The 12,994-nt window shown below is 37.0% G+C and overlaps 1 protein-coding gene across 1 annotated transcript; it reads left to right on the top strand.

The window, feature by feature from the left end:
- Window positions 1-6,848: 6,848 nt before the first annotated feature.
- On the top strand, window positions 6,849-10,074 carry LOC6043076. Its single transcript, XM_001855445.2, has 5 exons — window positions 6,849-7,633; window positions 7,694-8,314; window positions 8,372-8,980; window positions 9,036-9,632; window positions 9,694-10,074. Exons 1-5 carry the CDS (start codon window positions 7,029-7,031, stop codon window positions 9,938-9,940), a joined length of 2,679 nt encoding a protein of 892 aa, XP_001855491.2. The 5' UTR covers window positions 6,849-7,028; the 3' UTR covers window positions 9,941-10,074.
- The last annotated feature ends 2,920 nt before the right edge of the window (window positions 10,075-12,994 follow it).

Raw genomic sequence — 12,994 nt, 5'->3', positions numbered from 1 at the left:
CGCGGCGAGAGACGAACGATCAAGGCAGTAGTATGTCATAGAGGTATGCGTCATCGTGGTTATGCGTGTTGGTGTGAGTGCAGCCAAGGAAGGGTGAAGGAAAAAGGTTGGCGCAACACGCCAAAGGAAGGTAATGAATAGTGGGTTATATTTAACTTTGTTAAATTTTTAAAAATGAACATTCCTGAAATGGAGTCCTGAAGATTCCACTTTCGATTTTTTTTTAAGCAAGCTATAGTCTGATCTTTTGAAGGAAAAAAGTGTTTTAAATGCATTCAACACTAGTTCAGTCTCGAGTTCAGTGGTTTTGCAATCATATCATATAATAACTAATATTAGTTTTCAACCAAAATCAAGATTAAGCATAAGCATAAGCATAAGCATAGGTGCCAACCCGCAGTTGCTACTCCGTTATTGACCAGGACCTCCAGAAGTTACATCCACGAGCCGTGGAAGATGAGTGGGTGATATCTTCCCTCGCTTCGCAACTTCTCAAAGGCGCCTATCATGCTGATCAATACTGGCGCCGGCCACGACCAGTGGTAGAGTCACGGGGAAGTGGATGGGAATGTTAGTCCGATACTTGAGTGATAGAGACCGCCGAATCGACTGCTTCTCCGACAAAGTATCACATGAGTTTTGAGGGGATTAGTAGATGGGTATGAGGTCAGGATTCACGAGTGGCAGTGATGTGACCATGAGCATTTTGTTTATCGGTTGAACATTTTAAATCTTAGGCAGCCGGCTGCGGAAAGATAGATATTTGATTATTTAAAAAGTGTTTTAATCGAACGCGTGCCAACCGAGCAGTAGTGCTATGGGCTGGACTTTTCAGTATATTTGTACTGTTTTTACAATTCAGATAAATTACTACGATCAAAGAATATAAAAGAGAAGAAACAGGACACCACGTAATCGATTGTAATGAAATTAAAACAATAACTTAAACGAACTAAACCGGCGGCGGGCCTTCCAATCAACGACGATGAAGGAAGGACTTATGAAAAATAAAATGTCAAATAAAAGGCTCCAAAATACGTTCTAGAGTAACCGCGAGGTCCCGCTACTCACAATCGAATCAAAAAATTCAAAAAACGCGTCTTTCGATAAACGATTCTATTGAAATGAGTTTTTACCGTGAAAATTTAAAACATTATTTGAAAGAGAATTGCACAATTTACCCGACGCCGTACCTTCTGATCAACGGTGATATAGGAAGGGCTTTAAAATCACAAAACAATTAATGTAATCTTAATTAGAGCAGAAAAAAACACAAATCACTGTGAAAATGACGCTCGAAACACGAATAATCCTGCAAGGCGTGCGCGAAAATGCAAAAAATGTTATATCATATTCATATTTAAACAACAATATTTTTTCTCACACACATGTCATTTGATGAGCCGGATCAATACATATTTTTCTATTGGAAATAAAACGCTGGGAATGTGCAATTGGGTACTAAAGCCCTATGTAAATTTTTTTGTACAACGGTAAAAAACACGATTAAAAACCATTTCTGATCACTTTTTTTCATTTTAATGCAATTTTTTTTTTGACAAGACATCATTTTTTCGATGGATCAACTATGGTCCTCTTGGAACGAGCTGTCAAGTGGGAGCTTTTCTGTCAAGAAGGACCGCGAGGTTAATTTTACAAAATTGATTTAAAAATCCATTTTAAACTCTTTGTGGTCGTACAAAGGGTCATTGTACTCGGAAAAATAAGTTTTATCGCTGTGAACAATAATATCAGCAATCTAAGCTTTATTTTAGGACCCAATTGTCGATCACAATTAAAACGGAAATTGAAAAATCTGTTTTCGAGCAAGTTTACAAATTCAACGTCGACACTTCTTTACTCAAAGTTTGCATTAGATTCTAATAAAGTATTGAGAGATTTTAAATTTAGAAATGTTTGGCATCACTGCATAAACCAAATAGAGTTATCTACGTGCGCATGTATTGCGTGTACGTACACGAAAAAGATTGAGGTTAAATTTTGTACCCGCCAGCAAAACAAATGGGGTGCTGGTGTGCGTGAGCTCGGGCTTAGATAACTCTATTAGATCCACATTAGAGTTGATCCGACTCAATTTTGACTCACTCACTCACACTTACACATTCATACAATAATCCAATTGGAATTTTCTCACCGGATTCGTGCTCTTGCTGATGATTCGTCCTCGAAGATCGACGACTCCCAAATACCAACACCTGGAGCCAGCCGCCAAATCTGCTTCCTGATCCTCGGCAACTGCATGAGTACGCCTAGTACACCTACACCTAATATTAGTTTTCAACCAAAATCAAGATTTGACGAAAACAAAAAAAAAAAAAAAAATAGCGAGAAAAAAACGTTTTGCGGCAAGGGCATTTCAGCACAGAGAACAGATGTACATCTAGGCTCGAACTTGTGTGTAAGCACTGCAGCACTAACAAAATGTGTTGCATACAATCTTGCATCAAAGAAATTAGGGTGTAAAGGATACACTTGGCGGCGCCACCGTCGCAGCTGAGATTACTTGACTTAACAATGAAGCTGGCTCAATAATTTCCTCAGAAAAATAATATTTTCGTCGTTTATAAACTAAATTCACTTCAGTACAATTTCAATTGACTGCAAATAATGAAAAATGCATTAACATTAACAAAAACATAACAGAAACTTGTTTAAAAAATATTTTTTGAGCGATAGCTTAAAATAGAACTTTTCCACATGTTAACTCTGATTTCGTTTTGTTTACCTTCCACAGCTGATTTTGTTATTTTCTTTCGCGCGTAAAATCGTACCCCTACGATGAAGGACAGTCAGACATTGGTCTGATGTCGTTCGTTCGGAATGTTTTGTGCAGTGAATGGATGGTCCAACGTTCTGCTACTGTAGGCCATCATGATTTTGTAAGTGGCGCTATCTAGGCGGATGGTGCACACCCTAGCTCTTTTCAACGTATTTTGGTTTGAATTTTTACACACGTTTTTCGGTGCTTTTTGTTCAGTGATGTACATCTGTTCTCTGTGCTTGCGGTTTTATCAACGGATCCACAGGCGTGTATCATTCTTTTTGCGACAAGACAAAACTCCGGCGCCGGCCTCCTTGGTCTTCTATGTGTGAAGATATCGATGCCAACATTTCAAAAAGCATCATGTACACACCATCCTTTTTGAGAAAAACCACGAGAAAAACGCATTTGAATGTTGAGCATCCTTTTTCAATTCCCATTTTAAAATGAAAGCAAAATAAGATGTTCTAATGATAACAAACTATGAATAACGTTGCTTTTATTGATACTTGATCATGCAAATTCAATAAAACATTATTTCCGTAATTTTATTCGAGAAAAACAAACATAACTTCTTTTGAAATCACCAACGTCTATATCACCCTGCTGTCATTGAGGGGGACGCTTTGTTATGATTCGTTTTTCTTCGCCGAATGTACATGGCGCTTTTTTTATGATGCTTTTTTTTCGTCACGAGGTTCATGTAGTCTTTTGTTTGACAGGTTGACAGGGCTATATAAACAGGGACTGCTGATGGCAGAGATTTTGTTTATGTTACTTTATTTAAAATCATGATTAAACATACTTTACTGAAGTAACTTTTGCTAATTTTTGGTGGAGAGGTAGCTTATTACGAGTACTTTCAGAATATGCAATAACCCAGAAAGTGTCAAAATGTACATGATGCCTTTTGAAATGTAACCGTCGAAATATCGAAATTATTTTCATCCAATATTTATGGAAATGTTTATGAAACATTCAAATTTAATTTAGTTAGAAAACTGTAATACAACTTTTCATGAACTGTGCTCAAACTTACTTTGCACTTAGAAATCTTCTTGGATAATGAATCTGATAAACTAATGAATTTACCTCAAACGAGTATGTTAATGGCACCGTGCTGTGTGGAAAACAAACAGCTGTCAAACCCTCGGTCAAAACACCCAGTTTCTAAAATTTGTCACTATTTTAGCTGCCATCTTAGATTACAGAAAATCAGATTCATAATTTTTTTTGGAGTCGTATTTCAGGTGAGATAAAATCTCGGATAAAATAAAGAGTAAATCAAAAATAAAAATATTGTGAAAGCAAACAAAAATCTAAATACGAGCGCAACCTCTCAAAGTCTGTTGCACCACAGGCACGCTTACAACAAACCGATCAATTTTTGTACGGCGCAACAGATTTTTTCGCGCAACAGATGAAATGCGCACTTCGGTTTGGTGGTGCGCGAATAATAATTTTGAGAAGGACGTCAGATAATCGAAATCTAGAATTTTAGAATTTTAGAATTGTAGAATTTTAGAATTTTAGAATTTTAGAATTTTAGAATTTTGGAATTTTAGAATTTTAGAATTTTAGAATTTTAGAATTTTAGAATTTGAGAATTTTAGAATTTTAGAATTTTAGAATTTTAGAATTTTAGAATTTTAGAATTTTAGAATTTTAGAATTTTAGAATTTTAGAATTTTAGAATTTTAGAATTTTAGAATTTTAGAATCATCGGGACTGGCAACACCAGCCAGCAACAGTCAAGTGTTCGGAGCTCTTCAGACTTTTCGATTTTTTCGCCGTAATTTACCGTGATTACCCGCGAGTTTGCTCCTCCAGCATGCCAAGGGCCAGCCGTGGCCGAGGCAGTTCGAGTGCGGCCTCGAAAACCCGCGAAGTTCATCTACCGGCAGAGTGCAGAAAGGTAAACACAACAATGCCGCATCGACCGCCATCGCGCACGGGAGCGTGCCCGGTGACGTCACCGATCCTTCATTTTTACACGTGTCATACCGTCCACGTGAGTCCCCGGTACGGACGAGACAATCGACCCGGGCATCCGGAAGCACTTCCGGCCAGCAGCAGCAGCAGCAGCAGTCCACCAGCACTACGACGACAACCACTTCCAATGTTCCCACCAGCAACGAATTTGAGATGCTGAGTGGAGATGAAAACAACACCGACAGTGACAGCAGCAGTGCTGGCGACGACGATGACGATGATGAACTTGCGCGCAAGCAAGGAAAGCAGAAAAATGGTAACTCTCCGAAGGAACGACGACCACCTCCAATTTTTGTTTTGGATACGTTGGCTGACGATGTTGACGAGTTGCTTGAGGGACTCCAATATTGTCTCAAAATTAGCAAAACTTCTGTGCAAGTGATTACCCACAAAAAGCTGCATTTCGACTTGGTGGTGAAGAAGTTGAAGTTGCGAAACTTCAAATTCTTCACATTTGATCCTGCAGAGAAGGTCCCAGTGAAGATCGTCCTTCAGGGATATCCGGACCGCCAGATCTCCGACCTGGAAGAACACCTGACGGGCGTCAAGGTTAAGCCTCGAGAGATAAAAGTGCTCTCAAAATCGACTACGGTGACAGGTACGTACACCTTGTACCTCCTGTACTTCGATCGCGGGTCCGTCAAAATGCAGGACCTACGGCGGATCAAAGCACTGGACGGCTTCTTTGTGACGTGGCGATTCTACACGAAGAATCCGGCCGACGCAGCCCAATGCCACCGCTGTCAGAAATTCGGACACGGCTCAAGAAACTGCAATCTCCCACCCCGGTGTGTAAAGTGCGGTGAGACCCACTTCACCGAAAGGTGCAGTCTTCCGCGGAAAGACCAACTGGGGGAAAACGCCCAGCAGCACAAAGCACGTGTCAAGTGCGCCAATTGTAGTGGAAACCACACGGCGAATTTCCGTGGCTGTGCCGCGCGGAAAAAGTACATCGAGGAGCAGGACAAGAAGAAGAAAGCGCCAGCGTCCCGCCAACCTCCGAAGACTTCGAGCTCGACCGCTGCAGCAGCTGGCGGCGGAGCGGCTCCATCGACCAACCCAGCGTTTCCTCCCGGTTGGGGAGGTTCGTACGCTAGAGTAGCCGCTTCTGGGGGCGGTTCTCCCCCGGGACAAGCTGATGTTACCGGTGATGATCTCTTCACGCTTCCTGAGTTTTTCGCCCTTGCTGGAGAGATGTTCACGCGCTTTCGTGCCTGTCGAAACAAGGCAGAACAATTCCAAGCTCTCAGTGAGCTGATGATGAAGTACATCTACAACGGATAAGCTGCCTTGTGCAGCGAAGTTTTTCGACGTCAATAGACAAAACATACTGTGATTTAGTTTTAAGCTTTTCTATTTCTATCCTTTTCCTTAGCAAATCTAGAAGGTTTTTTTTTAATTTTTCCTTCTCTTGCCAAATCCATTGTTAGAATATCCAATTACATCAAAATGAATTATAGTGTAAACCATAGTTGAAAGGAACTCCAAAACTCTATTAGGTTATAAGAAATACGGAATTGTAAATTGATTATTTACTGACAAAATAAATTGAATTGAATTGAAGAATTTTAGAATTTTAGAATTTTAGAATTTTAGAATTTTAGAATTTTAGAATTTTAGAATTTTAGAATTTTAGAATTTTAGAATTTTAGAATTTTAGAATTTTAGAATTTTAGAATTTTAGAATTTTAGAATTTTAGAATTTTAGAATTTTAGAATTTTAGAGTTTTAGAATTTTAGAATTTTAGAATTTTAGAATTTTAGAATTTTAGAATTTTAGAATTTTAGAATTTTAGAATTTTAGAATTTTAGAAATTTAGAATTTTAGAATTTTAGAATTTTAGAATTTTAGAATTTTAGAATTTTAGAATTTTAGAATTTTAGAATTTTAGAATTTTAGAATTTTAGAATTTTAGAATTTTAGAATTTTAGAATTTTAGAATTTTAGAATTTTAGAATTTTAGAATTTTAGAATTTTAGAATTTTAGAATTTTAGAAGTTTAGAATTTTAGAATTTTAGAATTTTAGATTTTTTTTCTAGAAGTGTTCACCATCCCCAAAAAGAACTGTCCCCTTGTCTATGATGCGTGAACGCGATCTCACGAGCAACAGGTAGTTCTACGAGTTCTACCTATGATTTACAGCCTTGAAGTAGGTAGTTCACTTGTGGTGACGTTTGTTTTGTCTGGAACTCTGCGTGTTGTTTTTCTGCCAGTTCGATCGTGAGTTTTGGAGTGATAAGTGCGGACAAAAGATGTCGGATAATGCGATTCTGTTAAGTGGAGCGGCAATGGCAACAGCTGTATTGCTTTATTTGTTTCGCGAAAAATCGTGGCCCCCACATTCTAGGCATAGCGTGTTTGGGCATGAAATTCATATCGTAAAATGTCCAAAGCAATGCGAATGGATTCTGGACAAAATGATGAAGGGAAATTCAAGATGCTTTGGATTTTATTGCGAGTGTAAACAAGGCAAACCTGATATGTTAATACTGGCTGATCCACATGGAATCTGTGTCATCATTCGGCTTCAAGAGATGCGCTGCATCCCAAATGCACTCTATGTGATGCTTTTGGGTGGAGAATTCATAAAAGCTGGCGTTGACGTTGTTGAAAAGAAGAATCTGCTCCACGTTCTGCTTCACAAAGATGATTTTTTACAAATTAGGAGTGTACTCGATATTCGTTACTTATACAACACGAGGCCCGATAATTTGTGCAATATTGCAGCAAGTAAATTGGGAATTAATCAAAGCAACTGTTTGATACCACCCATGAACAGACTAACTGATACAATTAGTGAGTATGGCGCCAGCGAGGCGATTGTATGCGCTAAACTTCTTGCCCGGTACTACGAATCGTATGTTAACTAAATGCACGACGTTATAGAAAGAATATAACATTTATTTTTTATTTTTAGAAAGCAAAAACTAGGTCCAATTCAAACTTTCTTAGACAAGGACTATTATTCTCCAAGTTGTACTGAACAAGGCTACGACATTTACTATGTGGACAATACGGCGCATTGTAAGTGGATTGTGTCAAAACTTCAAGAGGAAATTAGGGAAGAAACTAATAAAACAAAATGTATCGGATTCCAATGTACTTGGTATGAAGATGAAATGGGTAGGAGGCCAGTAGAATTACTACAAATTGCTGGTCCCAAGAAGATTTGCGCAATAATAAGGCTTGGCTGGTTGGATTTCATTCCAATGGAGTTACGTAATTTGCTGAGCAATAAATCAATATGCAAAGCTGGAATTTCTCCCATCGGTGGAGCTAAACTGCTGTGTGAAGATTATGCGCTGCCCGTCCTAAGCAAAATTGACTTAAGACATATGTTTCCAAGGAAACCGAACGGAATAGTGGCGTTATGCCAGAAACAACTAGAGAAAATCAGGCTAACAAACTGGAAACATGGGACAGAAATACTCAATCCTGTATTTGCGACACAATTCCAGCTTAAATGTGCAGGTCTTGAAGCGATTGCTGCGGTTAAGTTGTTCTACCAATTTGTTGATAAAATGACATTACCTCTACGGTGAGCTGTTCTTTTAATAAATCTTTTTTTTGTACCAATTTTAAATTTTTGTTTCAGATTGGCAGATGCATTGGGCGATTATAACTTTGAATTAAGTGTCAAGGCTGCTTATGTTAATCATATACCTACCTACCTGGACAAGGAGTACGTTGAAAGCATGTCGCCGCATACCCAACATACACTATTTAACAACGATATTCACGTGGTTTCAAGCCCTGAGCACTGCCGTTGGGTGATATCGAAATTGCGAGAAGAAATGATTTGCTATCGAAATCGTATCGGGTTTGACTTTCATCACGGTATATTACAGCTGGCTACTCCCAATGGAATATGTGCATTGATTCGACTCGATTACATAAACGATATTCCATGGGAACTTCGAAAATTTCTCAAGGATGAGAACATCTCCAAATGGACTTTTGATGGACTACGGAAGACAAGGGATCTGTTTGAATCTTATTTTCTGCAAATAAATAATGTTGCTGGCGAGGTTGCTGGTCAGTACTTGTCTGATCCAACAAGAAAAGCATTGATCGCTGTGGCCAAAGTACATTTAAATTTCGATTTGGGTGAGGTAGTTCGTATCCAAAATGGAATAGAGCTTACCGACGAAGAAATTCAATACTGCGCTGGAAATGTTATCGCATATGCCAAGCTGAGCAACAGGTATGATTGAAGGCGTTTGAGAACTCGTTTACTTATGTTGCTCTTTTTGTTTCAGATCAAATGTTTGTAAATCTACAAACTACACAAACCAAGTCGTCACTCACATGGTATTCGGCCATAACATCTACGTCGTGAATACCACTGAACGTTGTCGTATCGTAGCGAAAAAATTACGAGAAGTTACCAAAGACTTTCCCTTCCTTGGGTTTGACTGCGAGTGGCTACCATGGAATCCTCGAGGTCCAATTACATTGCTTCAACTTGCTGGAGGCAAAGGTAGTCAAAGACTTTGCGTACTCGTACGACTATGCTACGATTTTGAAATTCCACAAGAATTGCTTGACCTACTAAACGATCCTAAGATTATCAAGGCTGGAGTTGAATCTATTAGAGATGCGCAATTTCTTGACCAGGATTACGGCTTTACTGTGCAAGGAGCCATCGATTTGCGTTTCCTGTACCCTCAAACACACCAGCAGCAACCAATTGGGTTAGCGGCGTTGGCCGAAAAAGAACTGCACGTGTACCTCAACAAAGATAAGGCAATAACGTTGTCCGGATTTAATCAACCCATTCTCAGCTATGAGCAGATACAGTATGCCGCCGGAGACGCGATTGTGGGCGCAAATTTGTTCGACAAATTCTGGCAAAAGTATGGCGCAGGCATGTGCTCCAAAAGATTCACCCCTAATGTTCCATTACCTCAATTTCAGATGCAACAAATCCATGGATCAAATCCAACCGTTTCTTGACATACCATTTGTCGTTAACAAACGCACACAACCAGCAACGCTGGTTCGAAATAACGGCGGCGGGCAGAACTCGCAATTCACAGGTCACCGCACGTTCGAATCTATAGTTCCTCCCACGGGGGTCTTCCAAAACTCTGTCACTCAGGAAAATGTACAACAGCCGCCAAAACCCCGGTCTAAAAAACGTTCGCGAAACAAGAAAAAGTGATATTTTGGCATGGTTTTTATGGCAAACTCTGAAACGGTGGATAATTTAAACTTCAAAATCTGGAAAATTTGCAATTTTATGATAAAATTTCGAAATTGTTTAAATAAATCAAAAAAAGTACAAAAACTTATAAATGAAGGGTGTTTAATATATTGTTATATTAAAGAAATAGTTTCGATGATTGTTCAATATAGAATGAAAAACAATAATTCTAGAGTTTTTTTAAAGGTCCTATAAGCTATTATATTTCATGTTTATAGGACCTTAAAAAAAACTCCAGAATTCATTCCAAAGAGCGATTTCAAACTAGCGAATCGTCGCTGTGTTTAAAATGTTGATACATTTGTTAAAATAACTTCTAAATATTTTAAAATCAGCGTGTACACTCTGACAGCATGAAAAGTGTTACCCGATTATGTCGTTTTAAAAAGTGATGCCAAGTTGAATACCTGTGCTGCAGACTTTTGTAGACTGTGCAGAGTTTTTTTTAGGTTTGATATGCCTTTATGTTGCATGGTTTTGTAATGTTTCAATTCTCACTTGGCTAAAAATTAAATTATAAATATTACCGTTAAGATTATCTTCAACTGGGGTGAATCGGGACTATAGTCTGCATATGGACAGCTGTTTTGGAGCACTTCTGGAGCAACACGAGAAAAGGGCGCACTGTAACTGAAAATCGCACTTTGCTGAGTTCGTTTTCGCACTTTTTCATACGATTTTTTCAGTTCGACTGCGATTACACAAAAAAGTGTAATCGCAGTTGAACTGAAAAAATCGTAAGAAAAAGTGCGAAAACGAACTCAGCAAAGTGTGATTTTCAGTTACACTGCGGATAAGCATTTTGACAGTTTTTGTTTTACTATTTAGCTATGTTTCAAGCTTCAGGGAATATTTTCTCAAAATTTGAAATCGGAAACAATAGCTGACCCCCCCCCCCAGCTATCATTTAACACTATGGGTTTTGTAAAACAGTTGCCTATTGCCTGGGAAATTGCAAAATAGTTGCAGCTGTCAAAATGCTTATGCACCCTTTTCAAATGTTGCTTCAGAATTTATAGCTTAATATTCGAATTCAATATTTTCATTTTGTTACTCGTGTGTTCAAAAAGTTGCACATTGGGTATCTTATATGAAAAAATGCCAATTTACCCATTTACATCACACTAAGCCAACCGACCTATTCTCATCACACTTGCAGATTCCCGCTATTCAAACCAGCCCGGGAGCAAGTTGACAGCTCCCATACAAACTGAGCGTTGAAAATGGCGAATAGGTTTAATAAATAAAGTGTTTGCGAGAGTATTTGCCTTGTTTCGGATTAAAACGAAAAAATAAACATTATGGAATCATTTTCTTTAAAAATGTTTTAAGAGATACGCGTTCAAATATTAGTCTACAACGATTGAAGTGAGCGTTCCGCGAAAGCCGTCACGATGAAAATATTGAGTTGCGTATTTGATGGGCGGACTCCGACGAGGCTCATAAAAATAATAAGCCTTATTAACCAACCAATCTTCAAGTTTCTATGAAGAATTTTGATAAAAAATTGTAATCTAATCCAGAAGAAAAATCTCATTGATGATTTTTTTTTTGAAAGCCTAGTTCATTTCGGTTCAAAACGGATTTTTAGGTCAAGTTTTGTAAGCATTAAAACGTCGAAATTGCGTTGGCAAACTAATTTTTACATTTCGACCCCTTTGTTCGTCGTTTTCCGTGCACGTGTTTTTTTTTTCTTTTGACAGCGACAGCGAGTTCCATTTGAAGAGATGAATCCGCTCTGTACTACCCATGGATCAAATCACAGAATTTATTGCGAAAAATACCCCGCTCTTGGTTTTTTTTCATTCTAAAATTCTAAAATTCTAAAATTCTAAAATTCTAAAATTCTAAAATTCTAAAATTCTAAAATTCTAAAATTCTAAAATTCTAAAATTCTAAAATTCTAAAATTTAAAATTTAAAATTTAAAATTTAAAATTTAAAATTCTAAAATTCTAAAATTCTAAAATTCTAAAATTTAAAATTCTAAAATTCTAAAATTCTAAAATTCTAAAATTTAAAATTTAAAATTCTAAAATTCTAAAATTCTAAAATTCTAAAATTCTAAAATTCTAAAATTCTAAAATTCTAAAATTCTAAAATTCTAAAATTCTAAAATTCTAAAATTCTAAAATTCTAAAATTCTAAAATTCAAAAATTCAAAAATTCAAAAATTCAAAAATTCAAAAATTCAAAAATTCAAAAATTCTAAAATTCTAAAATTGGGTCCTAAAATGAAGCTTAGATTGCTGATATTATTGTTTACAGCGATAAAGCTTATTTTTCTGAGTACAATGACCCTTTGTACGACCACAAAGAGTTTAAAATGGATTTTTAAATCAATTTTGAAAAATTAACCTCGCGGTCCTTGTTGACAGAAAAGCTCCAACTTGACAGCTCGTTCCAAGGGGACCATAGTTGATCCATCGAAAAAATGTTGTCTTGTCAAAAAAAAAAAAAATTGCATTTAAATGAAAAAAGTGATCAGAAATGGTTTTTAATCGTGTTTTTTTACCGTTGTACATAAAAATTTACATAGGGCTTTAGTACCCAATTCTAAAATTCTAAAATTCTAAAATTCTAAAATTCTAAAATTCTAAAATTCTAAAATTCTAAAATTCTAAAATTCTAAAATTCTAAAATTCTAAGATTCTAAAATTCTAAAATTCTAAAATTCTAAAATTCTAAAATTCTAAAATTCTAAAATTCTAAAATTTTAGAATTGTAAAACTATGCTTTATTCTTAAACAAGCTATTTCACACAAACACATAACTTTTTTTTTGAAAAAGTTAATTACCAAAAATTAAGTTGATTAAATCATGTTGCATACAAATATCTGGAAAACGTTAAACAAAGGTGTCAAACTAAAACGTGACCCCGTTCGTTTGACAACAACTGGTGTCAATCCATCGTGGTTTCAGTGTATTTTGGTTTTAAATATTTCGAACCCAAACCAACCGTCATTTTAATTTCGTCGCAGACATTCCGTACGCGTGTGCAGACTTTTCATCC

This window comes from Culex quinquefasciatus, chromosome 2, assembly GCF_015732765.1.
Source record: "Culex quinquefasciatus strain JHB chromosome 2, VPISU_Cqui_1.0_pri_paternal, whole genome shotgun sequence".
Classification (NCBI taxonomy): domain Eukaryota; kingdom Metazoa; phylum Arthropoda; class Insecta; order Diptera; family Culicidae; genus Culex; species Culex quinquefasciatus.
Note: the sequence above shows the minus strand (reverse complement) of the source record. Positions and strands in the feature narration are given on the sequence as shown.

Excerpts from the sequence above, each read along its gene's own strand:
- LOC6043076 (XM_001855445.2), top strand. The coding sequence starts at position 7,029 with ATGTCGGATAATGCGATTCTGTTAAGTGGAGCGGCAATGGCAACAGCT. Across the intron at positions 7,634-7,693 it reads CTTGCCCGGTACTACGAATC|AAAGCAAAAACTAGGTCCAA; the intron begins GTATGTTAACTA and ends TTTTATTTTTAG. Across the intron at positions 8,981-9,035 it reads TATGCCAAGCTGAGCAACAG|ATCAAATGTTTGTAAATCTA; the intron begins GTATGATTGAAG and ends TTTTTGTTTCAG.